Below are 27,109 nucleotides of genomic sequence, written 5' to 3'. Positions count from 1 at the left end.
AGTTTCAGGTATATAACATAGTGATTCACAATTTTTAACAGTTATACTTCATTTATAGTTATTATAAAATATTGGCATATTCCCTGTGCTGTACAATCTATACTTGTAGCTTATTTATTTAATACATAGTAGTTTGTACCTCTTAATCCCCTCTCCCCATGGTGCCCCTTCCCCCTTCCCTCTCCTCTCTCCTTAACTGGAAACCAGTAGTTTGTTCTCTCTATTCAGATAATTCTTTTAATTTCTAAAAGCTCTGTTTTTATTTTGAAGAAGAGAACTGCCAACTAGGTCACAAAATTTGCAAGAGCAGTAGAGGAAGATGAAACTTTTATTACATACTTCTTCCTAAACTAATGCTGCTTTTACATTCTTCATCATTACATTTACATTTATCATACATACCTTTTATCATACATGATTTATCAAATATAGGTTATTATATGAAACAGTCTAATTTTTGTCTGTTTATCTTAGGTTTCCCCAGTACAAGCTCTGGTAAATTGCTTGCATCATTTGACTCACTGTTACTCTCCACTGAGTTAATTATATAAAAATTACCTCTGAGTTTTGGAGCTGGGCAGGGAGAAATAGTAAAGCCAAGTGCAGGACATCCAGATGGCAGCTGTTCATACCTCAAACAATAAGCAAGATCTAAAGACTATACTCAATTAATTACTTCTTTGGGGGCATGAAAGCAGGATTAGAGTAAGGCAGAACTCTTACTGGTTCTCACTGACCAGGTGGTTGTGGTTTTGACGATCAGAGTGAACATTTTCACCTTGGAGGCAAGGGTTCTAGACTATAGTGCCACTAGAGCCTCAGTTGTCTCTAAAAGGGAGAATAATATCCGCCAGAGGCTGAGGCTCAGGAGACCTGGTTTATAGTCCCAGCCCTTTCACAACTAGTTAGGAACTTGGGGATTCAATTAACATGCAAGAGCTTTTATTCCTCACCTGTAAAATAAGACTATTTAACAAGATAACCTCTCAAGATCTTTAGATTTTAGCAGATTCAGAATTTACAGGTACAGACATGTATAGATTGATTTTAAAAATAAAGTAACACATTTTCCTATGACTCAGAAATGGACAGAGACACAGGTCTCAAACTTAGCATATTTTCTGTTTCTAGTTTATTAGATTTAAAAAGCAATTTCTTAACTGATTATTTTTCTTTGATTACAAACTACTCATAGAAGTTAAATGAGGGATTTTACTGGACTGAAACTAGAACTACGAGTATATAGGAAAATCTGGATTTAGACAAAGCCTTATAACTTTGGGTAGGGTGATTATTTACTTTCAAAAGCAGTCATTCTAGATTCCTTTAAATAGCCGCTTTTAAGTCCAGTATAATATTTTTTTTTTATTTTATTTTATTAATTTATTTATTTATGGCTGTGTTGGGTCTTCGTTTCTGTGCGAGGGCTTCCTCTAGTTGCGGCAAGTGGGGGCCACTCTTCATCGCGGTGCGCCGGCCTCTCACTATCGTGGCCTCTCTTGTTGCGGAGCACAGGCTCCAGACGCGCAGGCTCAGTAATTGTGGCTCACGGGCCCAGCTGCTCCGCGGCATGTGGGATCTTCCCAGACCAGGGCTCGAACCCGTGTCCCCTGCATTAGCAGGCAGATTCTCAACCACTGCGCCACCAGGGAAGCCCAGTATAATATTTTTAAATGTAATAAATATCATTCTATATGTAAATCCTTAATTTGCACATTATTTTGCTGAAACAAAATCTGCCTCAAGTGAGAATGGCATACCTTAATTTACATGAGATTAATCTCTGTAGCCTACCAATTAATAAGTTGGAATTTAAAATTAATAAAAAAATGTACGGTGAAATGGGTGTAACCATATGGTGTATATATGTACTTTAAACATTTACTTGATCCAAAGTTTCTAAAACACTGAGAGTCTTAAGGTAAAACTGTAATGCTTCAGGTTTTTTTTTTCTTTTTTTTGGCTCCCCGGCAGGGAACCGAACTCAGTTTTCTTATTAATGTTAAAATTAGGTGTACAAAGGTATTTTCTGGTTGCTATTAATTCTTCGAAAAATAGACAAATTTTCAGTCTCCTTAGCATTAAATTGTTACTATTAAAGACCAGTGGTTAGGAGTACATAAATAAGTACTTTATAAAAGAAGCCCTAGTTCCTAGGGCATTAGATTTTCTAAGTTTAATTACCCTAGATTAAACTCATTTCCTTTTTTAACAGGATTACTGTAGTAGTAGGGATATTCTGAAGACATATCTAGATTTCAGCAGTACATTAAAAAAATTTTTTTTTAATTTATTTATTTTTGGCTGCATTGGGTCTTCGCTTCTCTGCACGGGCTTTCTCTAGTTGCTGCGAGCGGGGGCTACTCTTTGTTGCGGTGCGCAGACTTCTCATTGCAGTGTCTTCTCTTGTAGAGCACAGGCTATAGGCATGCGGGCTTCAGTAGTTGTAGTGCGTGGGCTCAGTAGTTGTGGCTCGCGGGCTCTAGAGTGCAGGCTCAGTAGTTGTGGCGCACAGGCTTAGGTGCTCTGCGGCACGTGGGATCTTCCCAGACCAGGGCTTGAACCCGTGTCCCCTGCCTTGGCAGGCGGATTCTTAACCACTGCGCCACGAGGGAAGCCCCAGCAGTACATTTAAGAGAGTTTTTCACGATATCTTTTGAGGGGGAAATTATAACTGATTGTTCATAACTGAGTAAGTGAATGAATGAGTGAAAAGAGTCCTAAAATATCATCCTGGAACACAGTCTCTGATGAATTGTTTCAATTTGCTTCCTGTCCTTTTCAACCTCTTCATTAATCCTTGGCTAAAGACATTGCCACACTTAGTCAGAGTTGAAGATGTCAAGCAGCTGAAAAGAATAATTAAAATTTTGAGCTGTAAAGTTGGAATCCAGTGGTATTCTCAGACATAAAGCATAAGTCACCACATTATGTGATTCATGGAAAGGTCAACTGTTCTTAACACCATTTGCAATTAAAGAGAAAGCAAACACAGGGACTAAATTAGATGCTGTGACTAGGTTCTCTAGCAGATCTCTTAACTCGAAGTAATTTAGATACTGTGGGATCTTACCTAGTGGGTAAGATCTTAATTAACCTAAATCAGACAAAGCTCTTGTTACATTGCAATACATTTTTATTAGATTGTCTTGGAAATTCCCTGGCAGTCCAGTGGTTAGGACTGGTGCTTTCACTGCCAGGGCCTGCGTTCAATCCCTGGTCAGGGAACTAAGATCCCACAAGCTGTGCGGTGCGGCCAAAGGGAAAAAAAAAAAAAAGGTTGTCTTAGTCATTCTTTGAAATTAAAATTCTAGAAAAGAAGCATTATTAATATTACCTTAATATTAGGATGTTATAACAGAAACATTGTTGTTGATATACTTACAACATAAAACACCCTGAGAGAAAACAGAGTTCCTAGTAGTTTAAAAGAATAAGAGAGATGCTTAACAATATCCCCATCTCAGTTTTGTTTACAAGGAGCCACTAAGAACAGAGAACATTTGTTATCAGTTGATCATGGGCAAATTTGTCTTACTGAAGTTTTCCCCTTAATGTGCAAGAGAAAGCACTAAGTTATTAGGAATTTTAATTAGGACTTTTCCTTTCCAGCTCGCTAGATTAATTGTCTACAAATTCTATAATACCCTGTGAAGCCTTAGCGATCATCTAAACTTTAAAGTTAACTTTAAAAACATTTTAACTTTAAAATGTTTTGAAAATTAATTTTTATCAGATCATTAGGAGATAGAAATAATTTTGTCAGAAAATATTCATGGGAAGATAGAAAATGTTTTTTTCCTGAGTGACTGCCAAAGTCAAGAACAAACTAGAGGCAGTTCCATATTGATTTTCTAAATAATGGCTTGGAAACAGAGGTCTTCCATATTTATTGCTTCTTAGTCTTAATGTGAGAAATTTGTCTCCTCATTTTAATTGTGGGTGATTTCACTTAATCATGGGGTAAACTATCTTTTACGGTCTGTTACAACTCTGGCTTGGAATTCTGTGGAGAAAAAAAAATTGTAACTCTACCTTTTATGTGGTTGTAGAATATCAGAAACTAACTCAATCCTTAGAGGACTAAAATTAATTCATAAGCAAACACTGTCTAGCAATCAGAGGTGGCTCTGTAAAACACTGAATGCAAAAAAAATGGAAGATTCCAATTCAGAAACCAGCCACAACTATCTGTAGATTTAAATAGCATAAGCATATATTTGAGGTGATATGATTTATATTCTTATTTCTTATGGATTAATTCAACAGACATTTACTGAGCCTACATTGTCTGCCTGGTCCTGGAGAACCAGAAGCAAATGTAGGCCCCACCATATGTATCCCCCTTCTTTTATGTAATTATAAATAAATTGGTCTCTTATAATTTTTAGGGAGCCTTACTTTATGAGTAGTTTCACTGGGACCCCAGGTTGTTGACCTGAGGCTGTAAGTCCTTATTTCACTGTTACCATAGTGAAATTACAGAGTTTAGTGATAGCCTGTGTTAATTAACCCATTCAAATACTATAGCAAGCCTACACGTAGTCTAACGGAATACAGAAACCTCGGGACAGGGTTTCCTCTCTCTTCTGTGAATAAGTCATTTTATTGTTATATTAGATTTTTTTTTTTGGAAGTATTTCAAATAGGTTGAGCCTAAGGAAGTCAGGCCAGTGAACATGATGGCATTTATTACTGGATTCTGACAAGTAAAATCAAGATTGAAGGCTTACAGATACTTAACGAATGAACCATATTTCATGAAAATTCTTGAATTGTAAAGTTCAGGTGTCCAGGAACTTATCAACTCCTACCCCACCTCCACCTCTCCACCCCACTGCCCACCCTGGCTTTTGGAAATGTGAGAGGGTATTTTGGTTGTCGCAAAGATGTGGAGAGGGGAGTGATTCTGGCTTTAGTGAATAGAGCCCATGGATGACATAATGGCCAAAATGTCAGGAGTAACCCTGGTTGGAAGCAGAGTCCCCAGGCATATTTCATCTCCCTCTGCCCTTCCCTCTTCTTTTCTTTTCTCACTAGAAAGGGAAAACCCCAGCAGTACGGATATTAGGGGTAGCAGTATGCTGTTAGCACCCTGATGCTCTTGTCACGGCACTTATTTGGTGCCATTCCCTCTTTTACATCTAAGATATTTTTCTGAGGAAACATTGATGTCTAAATTAGTATGTAAAGTGCTCAACATCATTAGTTATTAGAGAAATGCAAATCAAAACTACGATGAGGTACCACCTCACACCAGTCAGAATGGCCATCGTTAAAAGTCTGCAAATAACAAATGCTGGAGAGGGTGTGGAGAAAAGGGAACTCTCCTACACTGTTGACAGGAATGTAAATTAGTGCAGCCACTATGGAAAACAGTATGGAGGTTCCTTAAAAAGTTAAAAATAGCGTTGCTGGACTTCCCTGGTGGCACAGTGGTTAAGAATCTGCCTGCCAATGCAGGGGACATGGGTTTGAGCCCTGGTCGGGGAAGATCCCACGTGCAGCAGAGCAACTAAGCCCGTGCGCCACAACTACTGAGCCTGCGCTCTAGAGCCCTCGAGCCACAACTACTGAGCCCACATGCCACAACTACTGAAGCCCGCATGCCTAGAACCCGTGCTCTGCAACAAGAGAAGCCCCCTCAATGAGAAGCCCACGCACCGCAATGAAGAGTAGCCCCCGCTCGCCGCAACTAGAGAAAGCCCACACACAGTAACAAAGACCCAATGCAGACATAAATTAATTAATTAATTAATTAAAAATAGAGTTGTCATATGATCGCACTCCTGGGCACATATCCAGAAAAAACTCTAATTCGGAAAGATACATGCACCCCAGTGTTCATACCAGCACTATTTACAATAGCCAAGACATGGAAGCAACCTAAATGTCCATTGACAGATGAATTGATAAAGAAGATGTGGCATAGATACACAATGTGAATACTACTCAGCAATAAAAAATGAAATAATGTCATTTGCAACAACGTAGATGGGCCTAGAGATGATCATACTAAGTGAAGTAAGACAAAAAGAAAGACAAATACCATATGATATCACTTATATATGGAATCTAAACTATGACACAAATGAACTTATTTACAAAACAGAAACAGACTCACAGACATAGAAAAGAAACTTATGGTTACCAGGGGGGAAAGGGGGTGGGGGTGGGGATAAATTAGGAGTGTGGTATTAGCAGATAAAAACTACAGTATATAAAATAGATAAACAGCAAGGTCCTACTGGATAGCACAGGGAACTGTATTCAGTATCCTGAAATAAACCATAATAGAAAAGAATATGAAAAAGAATATAACTGAATCACTTTGCTGTACACCATAAGCTAACACAACATTGTAAATCAACTCTACATCAATTAAAAAATTTTTTAATATAATAAATAAATTAGTGTCTGAAGGGACATTAATTCTCTATACTTTTTATATTAGAACATATTTATTGACCCCAGTTGAAGGTGTGCTGTTATCTTCCTTATCTTCTTCCTTTTCCCCTCTGTGATTATAATCATAAGTATACTATTGCTGTGTATACATCTATTGTATATACATTGATGCAGTTCATTGAAGCTCTAGGAGTGAGTTGTTTCCTAGCTTCAGCTTAGTGAACCTGTGCTTGTGATATTTTCAGGAACAGTACAGATTCTCATTCAGCCACTTTGACTACTATAAACCTGATGTGAGTTTGGAATTTAAAAGTTAGTTGCTTTGACCTCAGCAAGACTTGTTCACTTATACGCTGTTCCTATTTAATGTAAGCACACTTGGGCCAAAGAACATGTAAATATTTGGCTTCGTATTTGTCATCTCACATTAAATGTTGACACTAGTTATAGAAATATCTCTAGGAGACCCTTTTCTTTGGATCAGAATTCCAGCTTCACTTTCTTTCTAACCATTTCTAAATGATCATCTTACTGCAATTCAAAATATCTAAATTTGAATTCATAATTGTCTTTCCTAAAACTAACCCTGTTTTTCATCTTCCCTATTGCATCATCACTCTCTTAGACTGGAAACTTGGGACTCATCTTTTTTTTTTATTTAACTTTAAAAAAAAATTTTATTGGGGTATAGTTGATTTACAATGTTGTGTTAGTTTCAGGTGTACAGCAAGGTGAGTCAGTTATACATATACATATAATCCGCTCTTTTTTAGATTCTTTTCCCATATAGGGGCCTCATCTTTATTCATTCTCTCTTTCATCTCCAATATGTAGTCAACAAATCCTGTTGGTTCCTTCTTCAGAAGAATCACTAGGCCTTTCTTTCACATTTCCTCTGCCACTACTTTACTCCAATCCTTATCATGTTTCACTAAGAACACCTCTAGTTTCTCACCTCTCTTCAAGCTTTTGACTTCTCAGGTTAAAACTACCAAAGTAGATGGCAGAATGCGTTAAGACATAATGTCTCAGGAAAAAACAGGAGACAGGTGAATATTTACTCTGAGATCATCTAATCTGCAGCAGAGTAAAATTTGTCTTTTGTCCTAAATTTTAACTAATCCCAGAGTTTTACTTACTCATTTATTCCTTCATTTAATAAATATTTAATAGTATTTATTAAGTATATGTTCTGGTATAAATAGCTAAATATTGTATTTATTGTCTTTTCATTTTCCTTTGACAATTGATCTGTTGTCTTCAATTATCCTATTTATGCTTTCTCTAGTTTTTTAACCTCAACCTTGCAAGCTCTAGTCCTGTTTCTTAGGTACCAGGCCTTGATTCGTTTTAAGCTCCGTAAATCACACAAGTCCCAAAACTGATGGATGGCAAAGCAAGGACTCAACTCCATCTCTTCTGCAGACCAGCAGCCTTCCAACCCCATCTTACTAATATAATAAGGCCTGTTGTCTAAGCTTAATGACATGAAACAATAGAATACTATAATGTGATGGTATCTCAAGAGAAAGGGCAAAGGAATGAGAAATTGGCCCTTTAATTGTCTTTTTATAACAAACTTTAAGAAGTTTGGAAGGCATTATATTCCCATAAGTAGCTAGTTAATAGCATACGTGTCTTCAACTTGCTTCCTACTCCTTCTTGGTTGTATTTTTATTTTGCTATTCTTAAAGAATATTTGGAACCACTAGGGCTGTATGCAGTTTAGTGGGAAATTAAACAACAAAGGACAGTGAAGCCAGGTTATTTAAAAATGTAATAGCTTCATATCTTCCCCTGCCGAAGCCATCTATGGCTAGTAAGATTTTGGAAAGAATAAATTGAGTCAATCCTTGTTCTTCTCACATGGACTTGAAATAGCCCTTGAAAGTCATTTTCTTGCTCTTTCAGCAATTTTTATGTTTTCTGAGAATGTGAAAAATGTGTTTGTTTTTTTATTCCTGAGAGCCCAGTATGGTCTGTTCTTCACCTGTGATTGGAAGGTATAAAATAGATACTAAGTAAGGATTTTCAGTAGATGGCTTATGTAGATCTGACATTCATGGAGCATAGCAAGAAAACAGCTCCTTACTGTGGCGAATAGCATTTTCTAAAACAATATAGCATTACCTATGTATTTCCTCCAAGTGGTAGTTTCTCTGACATAGAATATGCTTGAACATATTCTAATGGTTTACCGTATACTTTTGAAATTTGAGTTGTTTTATTTTGCCTTTTTTATTATTAATTTTTATTGGCGTATGGTTGCTTTACAAGGTTGTGTTAGTCTCCACTGCGCAACAAAATGAATCAGCCATACACATACAGATATCCCTTCCCTTTTGGACTTCCTTCCCATTTAGGTTACCACAGTGCATTAGGTAGAGTTCTCTGTGCCATGTTCCCATCAGTTGTCTATTTTATACATAGTATCAGTAATAGTATCAGTAATGTATATCAGTAATGGTAGTTCTATGTTTCGTTTTTTAAGGAACCTCCATATTCTTTTCCATAGTGGCTGTATCAGTTTACATTCCCACCAACAGTGTATGAGGGTTCCCTTTTCTCCACACCCTCTCCAGAGTTTATTGTTTGTAGATTTTTTTGAAGATGGCCATTCTGACCAGTGTGAGGTGATACCTCATTGTAGTTTTGATTTGCATTTCTCTAATAATTAGTGATGTTGAGCATCTTTTCATGTGTTTGTTGGCCATCTGTATATCTTCTTTGGAGAAATGTCTATTTAGGTTTTCTGCCCATTTTTGGATTGGTTTGTTTGTTTTTTTGATTTTGAGCTGCATGAGCTGCTTGTATATTTTGGAGATTAATCCTTTGTCTGTTGTTTCATTTGCAAATATTTTCTCCCATTCTGAGGGTTGTCTTTTCGTCTTATGGTTTCCTTTGCTGTGCAAAAGCTTTTAAGATTCATTAGGTGCCATTTGTTTATTTTTGTTTTTATTTCCCTTTCTCTAGGAGGTGGGTCAAAAAGGATCTTGCTGTGATTTATGTCATAGAGTGTTCTGCCTATGTTTCTAGTGTCTGGTCTTACATTTAGGTCTTTAATCCATTTTGAGTTTATTTTTGGGTATGGTGTTAGGGAGTGTTCTAATTTCATTCTTTTACGTGTAGCTGTCCAGTTTTCCCAGCACCACTTATTGAAGAGGCTATCTTTTCTCCATTGTGTATTTTTGCCTCCTTTGTTGTAGATTAGGTGACCATAGGTGTGTGGGTTTATCTCTGGACTTTCTATCCTGTTCCATTAATCTGTATTTGTTTTTGTGCCAGTACCACATTGTCTTGATTACTGTAGCTTTGTAGTATAGTGTGATGTCAGGGAGCCTGATTCCTGCAGCTCTGTTTTTCTTTCTCAAGATCGCTTTGGCTATTCAGGGTCTTTTGTGTTTCCAAACAAATTGTAAAATTTTCTGTTCTAGTTCTGTGAAAAATGCCATTGGTAACTTGATAGGGATTGCATTGAATCTGTAGATTGCTTTGGGTAGTATAGTCATTTTGACAATATTGATTCTTCCAATCCAAGAACATGGTGTAGCTCTCCATCTGTTTGTGTCATCTTTGATTTCTTTCAGAAGTATCTTATAGTTTTCTACGTACAGGTCTTTTGCCTCCTTAGGTAGGTTTATTCCTGCGTATTTTATTCTTTTTCTTGCAGTGGTAAAAGGGATTGTTTCCTTAATTTCTCTTTCTGCCCTTTCGTTGTTAGTGTATAGGAATGCAAGAGATTTCTGTGTATTAATTTTGTATCCTGCAACTTTACCAAATTCATTGATTAGCTAGTTTTCTGGTGGCATCTTTAGGCTTTTCTATGTATAGTATCATGTCATGCCTGGTTTTTTTTTTTTTTTTTTTAACATTGAAGGTATGATCTGGGATTAGAGGAAATGGGGAATTACTGCTTACTGAGTACAGAGTTTCAGTTTTGGATGATGAAAAATTTCTGGAAATAGATAACGGCAGTGGTTCCACAACATTGTGAATGTACTTAATATCACTGAATTGTACACTAAAAAATGGTTGAAATGGTAAGTTTTGTGTTTTGTATATATTACCTCAATAAAGAAAAAAATTTTTTGAAAAACACTGAAGGTATGACCTCACTTAGAAAATAAAACTGAAATCAACCTGGCCCCACTAAAGGCTATATTTTTTCTTCCTCATAAGCCTGCTGTTTTGAAAATGTTTGTTTACAAACAGCATATATTATTTTTCCTGAAAAAAAGAAAAGTAATGAGGAACTAAGAGCCAGTCAGCATTTTTGAGCAGCACCAGTATAATGATACCACCTGGAGTACTTAAAATTCCACACAAAATTAAATATTTGTCATTTTAATCTGCATATACAACTTCATTATGGGTGAATGTACACTTTCTATCGGGCCCTTGGAAATCTGGAAAACAGCTTGACTCTTTTACACACCTCAGGTTGGAGACCACTGTTCTATACTCTGTCTCATGACATCACAGATACTATTTTATTATACCATTTCATCTTATGACACAAATTTCTGTATGATTCTGCACTTGCTTTGCAGGTGGTGCTTGGGGGTTACCTGGCCCTTCCTTGGTTGGAGGCTGCTATTCCCATCAGGGCTTTATGGTACTTTACAGATGTGAAATAGCTCCCCAAACACCTTTGAGCCCCTTAGGTGGTACATGATTCCTTTGAGGTAGGCAGAGCCTAAATAAGCAACCTTCACTGCTTATTGTACTTCTTCAGTTAATTGTCTCGAACAGGAAGACAGGTAATTTAACTAATTTCTAAAGAAGGTCAGTGCCTCTATTCTTCCTTCCTAAAACCTCATGATTCTGGTATTGGCTTTGGCACTAAGCAAAAGCTTCTGTTGCTCTCCTTTCTGAACTAATTGGTTCTAAGCAGTAAAATAAAGTACTTGCCTTATTTAGAGGTTCATATGACTATACTAATCTCAAAAGATTTTAAACTCCTTTACAGTTCCTCGCTTTGTCATTTTTCTGCTCCCCCACCCACTGGCTGGTTATGGGGGTTTACTTTTACATAAAGAAAGCCGCTGAAGTCAAACAAAACCTACCTCTTATTGAATCCCAGTGGGAGGTTAATACAGTTAGGGACTTTTTAGCTGAACTGGCTGTCAGCTGGAGGAGGGCAAGAGAAGAGACTCCTTGAGGAATGCACAGCCAACTGATGCGACAGGTTTTAACTTCAGTGCCTTCCTTGCAGATCTGTTCTCTGCTTTCTACAAGTACAGATAGTAATTGATGTATTAGATTTATCATTTTTCTTCCTTGATTCAACTTTACTTTTCCCCATCTTTTGCCGCTTTTGGAAAAATTTATCCAGCCAGTCATCAGGCATCAGCATCAAGAAGGTCAGTCTGTAGAAACAGAACAAGTTCCTTGGTCTTTGGACATTTTTTCCCAGTAGATCCTTCATGAATAAAATATAGTAAAGCATGAAAGAGAAGGAGAACATTAGGCATTTTATCCAAAAAATAAAGTAGTATCCATGAGGTCTGACAGCTGAGGCAGGTTTTAATAATATAGAAAAGCCTCTGGAATTAGTCTTGGTTTTTATAAGGAGTATCTTTTGTCTGGGATTAGCTTCCAAATAATTGCAAGGGAGGGAGGAAGTACCAGCCATGAGTTAATAATTGAAGCTGGATAAAGAGTGCATAAAATTCATTATCCTCTCTACTTTTATATATATTTGAAATGTTGCATAACAAAGAGGTTTTTAAAAGACATCTTTTCCCCAGGAATTTTGGAAGGATAAAATCTATTTCCTTATGAAATTTTCAGCATCCCCCCCCCCGCAATACTCAACAGTGTTGAACACCATAAAGATACTATTATAGGTTTGTATTACTGAGGGAAAAAATATTTTCTTGTCAGATATAATTCTGAATTTAGTAGGGTTTTTTGTTATTATTTTTGTTTTGTTATTGTCCAGATTATTGTATTTATACAGCAATGTGTAAAATTATTTCAAAAACTAGATTCTAGTGAAACTTATGTTCAGCTTTTGTTTCCGTCTAAAGGCATGTTCAGTAAACTTTAATCAGTATTGAGAAGTCTGAAAACTACTCAGTGAAAAAATAGTATTAAACAGTTTCTTTATAAAGTAACACTTAAACGTTTTTAGTTGTTTGTAAAGGAAACTTTTTGTGTTATCATTAAAATATCCCTGATACATCTTTAGGTGGTATTTAGTAAAGGAGCCTATTTTCTCAGTCTGGGTCCTAACTTAACTTTACTGCTAAATCATCGGTGTCTTCTAGTTTGTCATGTTGATCACACTTATTAAAATATCTATGCCAATTGAGATACTATAACTTTGATCTAAAGCAAGGGTTAGCAACCTTTTTTTTTTTTCTTTGTAAAGGGCCAGATAGTAAATATTTTACGCTTTGAGGGCCACAAAAGTGCTCTATTACATATTCTTCTTTGTTTTTTTTTCTTAGAACTCTTTAAAAATGTAAAAATAGTTCTTAGCTCTTTTGTAAGAGCCTTATTAAAACAGGCAGAATTAAACAATTGCTTTTTAATTAGATGCTTTACAAAATATTAATAAAAGCTAAGGACCCAAATGTTAAATGTTATTTTCAAAGGTAAAATTATGACTCTCATACAAAATGAACATATGTCAAAGATTGTATTTAACTCACTAATTAACCAATTATTAGGAGCCAGGAAGATATTAAAATGAGAATTGGACTTAACGGAAATTTATATTCTCTACCAGACAAAATTGATTTGTATTTCATCACCAGTGCTGTCCACAAGGTAATTTCCGTCTCTACAGGGTTTCAGAATAACCTAGCCAGAGACAAAGATGCAGACCTTTATACAATCAGATAACTCCAAAATATCCAATAGACAACACCAGATATTCCCTTGAAAGGGCACGTAAAATTTTTTACCATTTTAGTCTTTCACAGTGTCTGCTGACAATCTCCCATCCCTCTTGTGATCATAAATAATTTCCCAAGATTTTTCTTGATCACAAAATAGTTGGTCTCTTTAGGTTTGACCTGATTATTTATATAGATGCATTAAGAGTGCTAATTAATCATACAGACATCCTTGAGTTTTCTTTGCAAATCCACAGTGATACAGTTTTGAGCAATTACTGAGTCTACAAGATTAACTTCTGTATGGAGGTTTTCGTAAAGAATTTTAGGTTGGACTTTTAAACACCTCTATTATTTACTATCCCAAGGTTAGGAAACCACACCTAAGAAACTCTCTGACTAGATTTCATCTACAGAGCTGATAAATTTGAGTGAGTTAATCTCATCTTTAGGTCCCCAGCATTTGCTGAGGCTTGCCGGGAAGTAAGTGACCTTCCTTACCACCGCTAAGCCAGGGACCCTGTAAATCAGGCATCAGGTCGGTTTTCCTGGGAGGGCTTCTTTTTAGACATTGGCTCCATATATAAAGTCAACTATTCTTAATGTGGTTTTTCATATATGATTAAATGAGACTCTTTTTCAAATATGACATTCTAGGTATGTGTGGTTACAAAATCCAATTATATCCTAATAAAAAGGAGATAAGATACTAGTATTGATCCTACACAAATAACTGTATTGACATAAAAAGTTAAGGAAAACTCAGTAAGTTTCTGAATACTGTTGATTCAGTGAAAATCAGATACCACTTAATGTTTTATTTTAGATCACAAAAGCAGAGTCTACTAAAATGTGAGTTAGAAATAGTTTAAGAAGAAAGTAAAAGGGCTTCCTCATGTAGCCACAAAAAGTAGAACATTAAGATAACATCGACAGTATTCTAAACAAAAAACCACAATAAAATTTCCTTCATCAGTTCATTCCGTCCTGTGTAGTTAGTTCTTGCTCAAATGGAACTTGGGTCAGCAGTCTGCTTTCATGAAACATCTGCTTCTGGACTGAAAAGCATTGTGGAAATCCTGGTCTAGTCCACTGGTAAATTCTGAAAGTTATCTAAGTGATGTCAGCTCAGAAACATGTACCTAAGGGTCTGTTCTTTGGAGTAGCAATAGTTTGTAGAGTACCTTGTACATTCCTTTCCATGAGACTCTTAAAGATAGTTTTAGGTTTAACAGTTAACCTGAAAGTTTCATTTTTCTATATTTAGGAGCCAGTCTTGGGAAGGCAAAATCAAAAGAATTGTTGAAAGAGATTTGGGCCCTTGATTAAGATAGGAGCATGGATGAGAAACAGTACTTGGTTATTTAATCAAAATGACAATAAAACATTATAATAAACACGTAAGGGAATGCAATTTCAAAGAACTTAGCTCTTTCACAAGTAAAAAACCTTTGTTCTTTCTGGTTGGTTTGTTTTGTTTTTTTAATCATTAAGAACATTGTAAATCCAACATAAAGCCAGAAAGTTATTCTGCTATCTAGGCAAATTACACAGAAGATAAAGAATAATCTTTCATATTGTAGATGAAGGCATTAATCAGTAAGCCAAGGAAACTAGCCCATCAAAACTGATTGAATTTTGCAAAATTTGGACATATTTCATATCTTCTTTTCAGATCCCAGTAGTATAAACCAAGGCAAATCAAATTCAGTTTCTAAGATTTGTCTTTCTTTCAAATTCTGGAACAAACTGCCATTTTACTTTGGGACAAAAATGCTCTTTTTCCTTCAAAAACAAAAGGACTTTACACCTTGTACTGTTGCTCCTAGCATAGTTTGAACCTCCTATATCAATTATAACATATTTCAGAGAGACGATTAGGTGGAGGGAGTGGATAATAAGAAATATCTGTCACACACAAGGATTTTAGCAGACCAGAAAGGCTCCTGAATAAACATAACAGACTTTCTACAGTCCCACATTTCTCTTACACCTTCTTAAAGGGGCAAAATGAACCCGATTGGTAACATGACCTGAAGATATAGCCACTCTAATAGCATATACAAATAAGAAGCAAATGTATATCAACTTAAAACTATGCTTAATAATCAACATTTAGTATTCTGTTTACTTAGAAATTTATCTGAGCATCCAAGAATTATTTGTTAATTAGCTACATTTAACATTAGTTCAAGATTTTAAATTGCCATAAGATCTTGGAGCTATTTAAGCTGACACATAATTGCTATTGATATAAAAAGTTATTCAGTATTACGATTCAATTTAGATGAACACAGATTTTCATTTTTCTAAATATCAGCATTATATAAGAAGAATAATATTAACTTATTTGTTCAGTAAACCTGTATAAGTAAATTTAGGAAGTTCAGATTAATTTTAATCTGAATTAAAACAAACCCAAGTAAATTAAAATGTGTGCAGTATTATACTTGGACAAAACTAGTCTTTTTTCTTTGGTTTTGTTTGTTTGTTTACAAATCTAGTCTTGATTTGCAAAATATTTAACTTAATTATATGAATTTGGATTTTTTTAATGTTTCAGAACTAGTAGTTTCTGTAAGAAGGATTTTTTTTCTTTGTCTAACATATTTGAAGTATTACATGTTCAGTTCGTTTTCTTGGACTTCTAAGACTATTTGATATGTAAGTGCTTATTTAGCTCTATAAAACCAACGAGAACAGAACCCCTTAATTTAAGAGCTATTATAATTAATTTTTAATGTCTTCTAAAAATAGGAAAACATTTTACACTTACACAACAAGAAGTCAAGATCTTTCTGAATTTCAGACACAGACACACAGAGAGCCATGGCTTCAGTTCTACACCTTCAGCCATGAATCAAAAGTAAGCACAAAACCTTACCAGTACAGATCTCAAAGAGCTGTTCCCGTTTATAATATATACAGCATTTTTAATTGAGTTGAGCTCAATATAGACAAATGGGCAAAAAGAAAAGTCTAACAAACTGAATTCACTTTTGGTTTATTACCCAACAGAAAATAGATCTATTGTGTATCACTTTTCTGAAGAGACCACCAAATGGTCAAATTATTAAAATCAAATTCTCATTCTGTGCTGCCATCAATGAGGAGTAATTTATCATAAAGCAGAAACAAACAAAATCAGCAAGAGAAAAAAAATCAAAAGAACCAGAAAGTAGCAAAATTAATGTTCTGTTGCCAGTTGAGATTTGCTTTGGGAGCCAAGAAGACTTGTACCCAGGCTAAGGCAGCCAGTGAGGGGTACTTCTCTGACAACTTGGGTAAATTCATTAGCATCTTGGTGGAACCTCAAAAACTGTTTGAGAATAATTTTTTGTAAGGTAAGATCATGACTCATATAAATACACAGTGAACATTTCTTACACACAAGGTCTTACACACCCAGGAAACTCTTCAGCGCTGCTCTGTACATATGGCAGCTCATCCAGTCAAGGCAGTTTTGATCTTATGACACCTTGTCTCAACACTTGCTTCAGTGATCTCAGTGGGAAGGAAAGAGAATAAAAGAGCCTCATGACAGAAATGTTTGGTTTGGTTTTTTCTAAGTGATGAGATTACACATAATTTTGCTTTCTTTTATGCCCACTCGTGTTTTCAAAGTTTTCTACAGTGAACATAATTGTCTGAAGAGAAGGTATATTTAAAATGCTAATAAACAGAATTAAGCAAACATCTGCTAATGTTGATGCTAGCAGTGCAGGATTGGTTTTGGTTTTGGTTTTGGTTTTTTGTCATTGTTTTTGTAGAAACAAATATTTACTCTGTTGAAACCTTATAACCTAATTTTTAAGCAAAGACACAACTTGTATTAAGTCATAAAATTCTCTATTAATTTGTTCTGGAGAGTCAAGGTCTGAGTTCTGTGCCTCTAGAGATAAAAGAGGAATTTCTGGAGCCATGGTTTTAACCCAGAATTTTCTTCAATTTCATTCAAGATACTTTGGATTCCATTCAGAGTACTTTCTCTGATTATAAATGAAAAATGCTAATGAAGCTGGTGAATGCTGATAGAAGAACCTTCTTTGAGCTCTCAGTACTCTGCTGGCCTGAGCTTCCAGCCCCATACTTAAATAGAAGTATAGAAATGATCACAGCTTTAGGCTCATAGAAAGGACTATACTGTACTATATCAAATTGTCTTCATGTTAACCTTTGTGCATGTTAACTTCAAAAAAATGTTACTAGCTATTATACATTGTACACGCTACACTATATTTTATAATCATTAAAATTCTTCCCGTGTGCATTTCCCAAAACTACTTTTATAAATGAAGAAATAAAGCTCAGATCTGATAGGTTGTTTTAGGATAAATCCCAAAGTGACTTTTTCAGTGCAGAAACAGTTTCTTCAAGACATTCAGTTCTTTCATGCAGTATCGTGGGTATTGAATAAATAGTATGTGATGGTACAGGAGCTGAGCTCAGGTTTACGATTGTGGTGTTTTAATCTGTTGCTTAAACTTCAGAGACCTTAATGCTTTTCATTCAGAAGCTTTTTCTCCCTTTGTCCATAGTGAAAAAGACTTCAGGGTCTCATGCTGTGCACAAGAAGTCTTTCCGAAGTCTTTCTCTTGCTCAGTTTTCATTTAAATGACTTTGTGAACCTAAAATGAAAATAAGAGAAGAAACATTAGAAAAGCATAGAAATTTGTCCTGGCGATCTTTTAGTCCTTTGTTGAAACATGGGTAGATTGTTTTCTCTTTGTATTTATTGAACCAAGCTACCTAAACAGTGTTATCCTATTTAGAATGTTTTTAACCTTCTTTAAGCTATTCTCTAAACCTTATCTGGTTTTAAATGAAAATACAAATGTGGATGGTGAATTAATGTCCTGTAGCTTTAAATTCAGCCAGTTTGGTGCTTTTGTCTTTTGTAAAAGATGCTCACAGCTCGAGAAGAGAGGCAGCTACTGTCTGTGATCTCCATTCTCAAACTATTCAACTATTCATTTGCATTAGCAGCTCTAGCAAACCGCACCCGCATCCAGGCGCGCGCGCATACACACACACACACACACACACACACATACACACACACACACACACACACACACGGATGCTTGTTTGGCAGAAGCTTTCTGTTTATTCAGCAGAGTCCTCCCTGGCTCCCAGATGTAGAAAGCTCTAAGAGTTGATGCAGGAGACAGAACCGGAACTGTATGAAGGCTGAGGAAGGCACTGCGGAGGATTGGCTATGCAGGGATGTTGATGTGGTGTGGCTGTACCTGCCTGCTCTGTGAAAGGCACTTCTCTGAGGCTGTGAAGGTGAGAAGCCCAGGGATCAACTAGAAGCTTCATTTCGGCCGGCTGTTGGTGGGGGAATGCATTCCCAGTGGTAGCTGTCCTCATTTACAGAGTTATTCTCGGAAACCAAGTATGTGCAGCCTTGACAGACTATGCCACAGCTCCTCTGCAGTTTGGAAGCTGGGACAAATGGAAAGAGCTTACAGCCAAAAGAGGTTGTGATTGTTTGCACGATCCAAGCTTGCTCTGGCAGTGCACAAATGAAGGATGAGCTTTGTGGCAAGCAAAATCAGCAGACTGCCTGACAGGGGGTTTTGGTAAGATAAATGTGTTGCTTGTGTTTTGGGTCTCCACCACCTTGCCCCCCACCTTTTTGTTTTGTTTTGTTTTGTTTTGTTTTTACTTTTCTGTATCAGCTATATAGAATTGTCTCTTAGCAATAACTAAAACATTTTAGAGATGCACATTTAGTGGTGAGGGATAGCCAAGGGAGCTAGAAAGGAAACCATTATTTCTGGTCTTTCAGTTTTGTGACCTTCAGAAATAATCATCAAGTTTTCTCCATATCCATGAAGAGGCAGAAGCTAGGAATTTCCAGAGCAAAGAACGCTAACAGTAAGATATCCCTTCCCTTCTTTGAACAGTCATAATTACCCCCGCTCCTTTTTTTTTCCCCCCAGCTTTCCCTATGGCCTGAAGTGGAGAAGAAAAAATAAAGTCTTCTTGCTCTTATTAAATTGTTGCCGCTGGAACAGTACTAGGCTGAGAATATAAGTATGGAGGTGGAGGAAGGCAGGTTGAGGAGTCTCCTATTTTCATAGCTGTGCATTGGTGGGTGTTTAGCTTAGGTTCATTAGCATTGCTGTTCATTATCAAGTGGTTGTTAGTGCTTTATCTCTTTGCCTGTACTGTGATTTAATCCCTTTTATGTTCTATTTTGTACAGTTTTTCTTTGCCAGGCCCAGTTGTATCATTATGAGGCCTTTTTCTGTTATTATTAATACATATTAGCCTTTATTAGAGAAAAGATGGTTGTAGAAAGTAGCCCTGAAATACTAATGGACCCCAAGAAAGGTAAAGATATTTTCTCTTTAAAATCTAGGGTTTGCTTTCAGCAGATTCTGGAGTCTTGATTTGGGGATCTTTAATAAGCATTTTATTGCAAGTTAAAGAAATAGTCACATTAGGTCTGTGAAATCCTACCTTGCTCTAATCTGCCTTAAGTTGGATCCTGTTTCTTGTGTTTTTCTAAGCATGAAGGTTTACTTTTCCTCATCCTTTCTTAGGCAAGTGTTGCTGGATGGTATGGTGACTTTTATTAGCCTACCTCAGACCTTGTCCTTGAGCCCCCCCTTCTCACCAGTGGAGAGAGCCAAGTTTTCTAGCTGCTTAGAGGGGCACAGAAGAGAACCATTGACACCTGGCTTTTTGCTGACTCACTGGTTATATAAGCCTTGTAAATACAGCTATCCATATACTCCATTAGGTTACTGGGCAGGTGGCCCCCTCCTTGTTTACTGGCCTTTTCCTTTCTCATCATCCTTCTGCTTCTTCCTTAAGTTTTTGGTAACACAGTCTCAACCTTTCACCAAGTGAGTTCTAAGAAGCAGTGAATAGACAAATCTTTTTTCTTCTATTGAATTGTTGGGTTAACTGTATTTTCATCTTGATTATGATAAAATTCCAAATTCTGTATTTTCTTGGCACATGAAACCTACAGTAATAATACATCTTTTCATTTGTGGGCCAGTTAAAGTAAAAACTTCCTTTTCTATCTTTGAGAACTCAGTTTAAATGCCCCTGTTCAAAGAATTATTCTATGACCTCCCAATCTAAAGTAGGTTTCTCTGCCTTACATTATTCCTTTTCTCACAGCACTGTGTTCTTTTTCTTTGCAGCACTTTTCACAATTTATGTTATTTGATTACTGGTTTTTCTGTTTCCACCACTTTTCCCCACTCAGCCCTAAGTGTCATGAAGGCAGAGACTTTATTTTTTTGTCAATATATGCCCAAGCACCTAGCAAAATGCCTGGCTGAGAGTTGAAGAAACGACAGTAGGCAGCATTACATGTGTAAAGACCCTATGCTGATGTCGACTGAAAAAAAAATGCACGACATCAGAGTTGTGAAGTAAGTTTTATTTGGGGCAAAATGAGGACTATAGCCTGGGAGACAGCCTCTCAGATAGCTGTGAGGAACTACTCCAAAGAGGTAGGTGGGGAGTTAAGTATATATGTGATTTCGGTGAAGGGGGATTCATGCAGTCAAGCACACATGTTGGCAGAAAGTTGCCACTAGTCACAAGGAGCAGATGCCTCCAATAATGATTTAAGTGCTTTTCTAAATATGAGAAGATGCAAGAAATTGGGATCATAAAATCTGAAAAATATCTAACGATCTGAAGCCCTGTTCTGCCAGTTTTTCCCGGAGCACAGAGTGCCTCATTCCTGATCTCTGCCCTGGCTCCTTTCAGGGTGTGTTGAAGGTCAGCGATTACGGTGGCTAGTGACTTCATCCTTGTAGAGGCAGATGGTGAGCAACAATTCTTCATCCACAGTGAGAAGAAACAGGATGAGCAGCAGGGTCTAAAAAAGGCCAGTGTGGCTAGAGTGGGAGGAGCATTCTATAAGATGAAGCTAGAGAGAGGTCCAGAGCCCAGTCAATCACATAGGACTTTATAGACCAAGTTCACATTCTTGTTGTTAATATTTTAAGAGTGTGGAAAGCTACTAAAATAATTTAAGCATTGGGTGATTTAGGATTTCCTTTTTTTTCTTCTTCTTCTTTTAATTCTTCAGTTTAATTGAGGGCCTAAATGAATGCAGCTAGATCAGTCAGGGTGAGTGATTCAGGAGAGAGAGGACAAGATTTTTTTTTTTAATAGTTGTTCTGTTCCTCAATTTAATCTTTTTTTAAAAATAAATTTATGTATTTATTTATTTATTTCTGGCTGTGTTGGGTCTTCATTGCTGCTCACGGGCTTTCTCTAGTTGCGGCCAGCAGGGACTACTTGTCGTTGCGGTGCGCGGGCTTCTCTTGTTGCAGAGCACAGGCTCTAGGCGCACGGGCTTCAGTAGCAGCATGTGGGCTCAGTAGTTGTGGCTCGTGGGCTCTAGAGCGCGGGCTTAGCAGTTGTGGCTTGCGGGCTTTAGAGCGCAGATTCGGTAGTTGTGGCGCACGGGCTTAGTTGCTCTGCGGCATATGGGGTCTTCCCTGACCAGGGCTAGAACACGTGTCCCCTGCATTGGCAGGCGGATTCTTAACCACTGCACTGCCAGGGAAGTCCAGAGAGGACAAGATTTTGTCCTAATAGTTTGACAGTAGAAATAAGTAGAGATAGGTGGGAAGTATTATAATTTGACAGAAATTTGGAAAGTAAAATAGATAGGACTTGGTATTGGATTGGATATAGGTAGAAGGCAGATGATGTCAAGGATGATTCCTGGGCTTTGGCATGGTTTGGTTTTGGCTTGTGTAACCTGATGGATAGTAATGCTTTCCCTGAGATATAGAATACTATAAGAGAACCAGGTTTAGAGAAGGATCACAGTGTTTGGTTTTGGTCATGTAGATTTTGATATAGTCAAGTAGCCCTTTGGATCTGTACATCTAGATTCCAAAGGAGATTGTACTACTTTTACCATTGGGAAACCTTTAGTGATATCCTTGGAATAAAGTCCAAAACAGTTTAGACCTACCTTGGGAGCTTATCTCCCACCATAGCCCTCTCCTGTGCCATACTTTTACAGTCTCATGAACCATTCAGTTGTCTTGAAGAGACTATTACATTTCCTTCTTCTGGGCCTTTGCTCGTACTGGCGGTCAACCTGAAATGCCTTTCCTTACCCCTTCTCATTTTTATCAAAAACTTCTTCCTACAAGGCTCATTTCGTTTTTCACCTCCTCCAAGAAGCCTTCCCTGTTCCCTCTCCGTTCCTGTATTCAAGAAGTACTTTACCTTCATATCTACCATATCATTTACTTAATCAGACCTGTGTTTCATTTCTGTGTCTCACCAACTAGGTTATGTGTTTCCTGAGAGCAGGGATTCCACCTTTATTCAGTTTGTTAGATAAGAAGAACAAAGGATAATTGCAAAATTAATTAAATAGTAGAAGCCTTGATCTTTTCTACACCCTGCTTCCTTAGTCTCATAGCACCATGATGTCCATCTATCTACTCCTGATTTTCTCTAGGCTGTCCTACATTTGTACCTTATAGATACCTACATACAACTTTTCTACCTACATAGTAGAAAAGTTCTTCCTTTCATACGCAAAATCCCTAAGCTAGTCATTCTCATCATATACTTTTTTACTTTTACTTTATTTGTAATTTATCAGAAAAACTGAAATCTTGCTGTTGCTTATCACACGTGAAAGAATTGACCAAGACAGGAAGGACCAGAATTCATAGCTGATCTTGTTCTCTGTGTCTCCTCTTTTCCCATTCTCTGGAATAATTCTAGAATCCATGCAGTACTTTTTTCAGTGAGGTCACTTATTGGCGTTTAAGACTGGGTAAGACTGTGCATTGCAGGAGGCGTGACCCACATATTTCCTAGTGCTCCCTGGTAGGATAGCACTGTCCCCAGTTGAGCAAGCCTCCCCCCAGGGAACAGAGTGTAGAAATGCAGAAACAAGTTATGAAGGTTGGCTCCTTCCCATTTAAGTAATTCTTTCACAGAGGCTTAAGCATTCAATTTGTCTCTTCAGACATCTTTAAATAGTTGAATTTCCTTCTTACTATCTCAGTTAATATTTGTATGTATTGATTTTCATTCTTTGGAAGCCTGAATTTCAGTGATTTCTTACCCCTTTTAGGAGTTATAGATACCTCCGTTTAAAAACCTGAGAGACAATTGGACTACTGTCTGAAATTCATACCAGTCACATATTTATGCTGTTTTTTTATAGATGTGTTTTTAATTTAGACCTTTCTTTTAGTCATAGTTGTCCCGTTATAACTTGGAAATATGAACTAGATTGTATCCCTTATGTTCTATTTGAGAACGTTGGTTTATATATCATCCATTGTCATTACAGATCTTGAATGAGAAAAATCTAAGCAACTCTAAACATTATATCACAAAAGAATGACTGTAGTTCTAACATGATTTGATTACTTGCAACTAAATAAAAATTATTTTAAGATAAATTTATTTAAACAGAGGGACAGATCATTATTGCACTCTTGATAAACTCTTCTCAGATCAATTCTGTTCATTAAAAAATATATAAAATCTTTGACAAGTGATACTCTAGGCTATTACCTTTCTTAGAATTTGTACTTAATTTTGAGAACATAGCTGCTTTTTTGTACAGTAGAATAAAGCAGATACACATATAAAGTTTGTTTAAATACCTGCTATGTAAACTATCTAATATCTTGAGAGTCATCAGTTTTTAAAGATCATGGAAATGTTAAATTACTTTTTGCCTGTACTTCCCTTTATGTTAGCTGCTTTTGGACAGTGCCATACTACTACTATCTGGATAGCTCCAGTAGTACCTCACTTCATGCTCCATATATATAATATATATATTTAATAGACTTTAGGAAGGGGGTTGTAATCCTAAATATGGGATTCGCATCTGGAGTCTGACTTTGTAGAAATCATCAGTGCCTCCTTTTTATGTTGATCCAACTGGTGGTAATCATGGCTGTTACGAAAAGCATTATAGGGAAGTAGTTAAGGACAAGGACTCTGAAGCCAAATCCTATGGGATTTAAGTCCTGGCCCTGCTGCTTACCATTGTGTGACCTTGCTACTTAACTTCTCCTAATTCAGTTTCCTCAGCTGTAAAATTGGGGATTACAATAGCATATATTTCCTAAGGTTGTTTTGAGGGTTAACTAGGTAAATATAAGCAAAGCACTTACAGCAACACCAGGTACATAGTAAACATTCGATTACTAGTACATTTAAGACTATCACCATCATCATCAGATTTACATATAAAGCAGATTGAACCTTGAGCTTTCATAGCCTGTAAAGATTCCTATCTGAGGAATAAACCTAGTGAGATAATCCTAGAAATGTTCAAATAGTTCACATAGGAAAGTAATAATGTTGGGCATTTAACTCATAAGCCTTTCGAATTAAAAAATATCTGATGTCTGAGCCAAGTATTTTTTTAAAAATGTTTTATTGAAGTATAGTTGACTCATAGTGTTGTGTTAATGTCTGCTGTACAGCAAAGTGATTTACTTATACATATATATACATTTTTTTTATTATTCTTTTCCATTACGGTTTATCATAGGATGTTGAATATAGTTCCCTGTGCTACACAGTAGGACCTTGTTGTTTATCCATTCTGTATGTAATAACTTACATCTGCTAATCCCAACCTCCCACTCCATCCCTCCCCCAACCCCCTGCCCCTTGGCAACCACAAGTCTATTCTCTATATCCGTGAGTCTGTTTCTAGTACATTTAAAAAGACCTACCTTGGGAGTAGACCTACCTTCTGTTTCATAGATAGGTTCAATTGTGTCATATTTTAGATTCCACATATAAGTGATATCATACACTATTTATCTTTCTCTTTCTGACTTAATTCACTTAGTATGATAATCTCTAAGTCCATCCATGTTGCTGCAAGTGGCATTATTTCATTCTTTTTGTGGCTGAGTAGTATTCCATTGTGTATATATATATATATACTACATCTTCTTATCCATTCATCTGTTGATGGACATTTAGGTTGTTTCCATGTCTTGGCTATTGTAAATAGTGCTGCAATGAATGTTGGGGTGCATGTGTCTTTTTGAATTATAGTTTTGTCTGGATATATGCCCAGGAGTGGGATTGCTGGATCATATGGCAACTCTATTTTTAGTTTTTTGAGGAACCTCCACACAGTTTTCCATAGTGAGCCAAATATTCTTAATGTATGACGGTAAGATATTTCAAGGAGCATTAGAAGTCAGTCTTTGATTTAATACGATCCTATTATAATGCAGATAAAGTTATAAATAACCTTGTTAAGACCTCTTGGTATTACAATAAACAAAAACACTTTAGGTTGTAATGAAAGAGAATTTTAAATAGCCAGTACCCAAAATAGTTTCTGAATAAATAAGTGAATAGGAAATAATTTCATTCATTCGGGAAACATTTAAGCAGCTACTAAGTGCTATGCACAGTTTTAGGTGTTAGAGAAACAGAAGTAGACAAAACACAAAAATCACTACCTTCATGGACTTTACATTCTCGTTTTTGTTGATAGATATCAAAATATATGTCATGAGGTAAAAAGTTCTATGTAGAGAAAAGAAGTCTGGAAGCTAGAATAGGGAGTTCATAATGGAAGCAGAGGCTGTAATTTTAAATACAGTGTCAGGGAAGACCTCACTACTAAGGTGACATTGGAGCAGAGACTTAAAAGAGGTAGATAGAGTAAGCCATGCAGGTGTCTGGGGAGGGGCGTTCCAGGCAGAAGGAACACGAAGTGAAAAAGCACTGAAATGGTGCATGCCTGGCACATTCTAGGAGTAGCAAGGAAGCCATTGTAGCTGGTGGCAGTGGAGTGAAGGGATGAGTAAGTAGTAGGAGGTGCAGTCAGAGAGATTATGGATGTGGGGCAGGTGCCAGATCATAGTCATTTAGGCCATTGTAAGGACTTTGGCTTTACTCTGACTGAGTTATGGAGCCACTGGAAAGTTTTAGATGTAAAAGACTGTTGTGATCTGACTAACGTTTTTAAAGGACCGCTCTGGCTGCTCTTCATATAATTGATTATAAAAATATTATTGCAATAATAGTGTAGGAGACCATTGCAGTAGTCCAGGCAAGAGCTGATAGTGTTTTACACCAGGGTGGCAGCAGTTGAGATATAGTGAGAAGTAGTCAGATTCTGCATCTCTTTAGCAAGTAGAGCCCAAAACATTTTGCTGGGGTAATGTAGTGTGCATAGGGGGTAACAACGCAGACTCTGTAGCCAGACTATCTGGGTACAAACATTGGATTTGCCACTTCTTTACTTTGTGATCTTGGACAACTTAAATTCTCTACGCTTTGGTTTTCTTAGCTGTAAAGTAGAGATAATAATAATACTCATCTTGTAGTGTCATTGTGAGAACTGAACAATTTACTAAACTGAAAAAGAACTTAGAACAGTGCCTGGCACACAGTAAGTACTACACTGTATGTATTAGCAGCTATCTTTATTAATGTTAACTGGGTAAGGTATGAGAAAGAAAGAGGAGTCGAAGATGACACTAAGGCTTTGGATCTGATCCCATGGATCAGTGAAGTAGCCGTTATCTGAGATGGGAAAGACTGCAGGGGAAGCAGGTTTGCGGGATGTCAGGAACTCAGTTTTGCACGTAGTAAATTTGAAATGATTGTTAGACATCCAAGTAGAGATATTGAGTAGGTAGTTGGATATATGAGTCTAGAGTTAAGGGAAGTATGGGCTGCGGTATGCATTTGGAAGCCGTTAGCAAATAAATGATATTTAAGACCATTTTAAGAGAAAGAAGAGTAATTAAGCCATAAAATGGAATTGGGGATATACAGTTTGTACAGCCCCTACTTAGAGCCTTTACTCTTCACAAGCTAACAAGCCTAACAGTAGC

General features: G+C 36.7%; 1 protein-coding gene across 7 annotated transcripts in view; it reads left to right on the top strand.

Moving 5' to 3' along the window:
• Nucleotides 1–27,109, top strand: part of TMCC1 (transmembrane and coiled-coil domain family 1) — a 220,687-nt gene that overhangs the window by 160,331 nt on the left and 33,247 nt on the right. The window contains exon 1 of one of the 7 annotated variants that reach the window (XM_036870628.1): nucleotides 18,321–18,542. The exons of the other annotated variants lie outside the window; for them this stretch is intronic. Within the exon in view, the coding sequence (XP_036726523.1) occupies nucleotides 18,480–18,542 (63 nt within the window). The 5' untranslated portion in view covers nucleotides 18,321–18,479. Of the gene's footprint in view, nucleotides 1–18,320; nucleotides 18,543–27,109 lie in introns of those variants that run through there. 7 annotated transcript variants of the gene reach the window in all.

The sequence above is a fragment of the Balaenoptera musculus genome, chromosome 11, assembly GCF_009873245.2.
Source record: "Balaenoptera musculus isolate JJ_BM4_2016_0621 chromosome 11, mBalMus1.pri.v3, whole genome shotgun sequence".
Taxonomy (NCBI): domain Eukaryota; kingdom Metazoa; phylum Chordata; class Mammalia; order Artiodactyla; family Balaenopteridae; genus Balaenoptera; species Balaenoptera musculus.
This window is presented reverse-complemented; position numbering and strand designations above follow the sequence as displayed.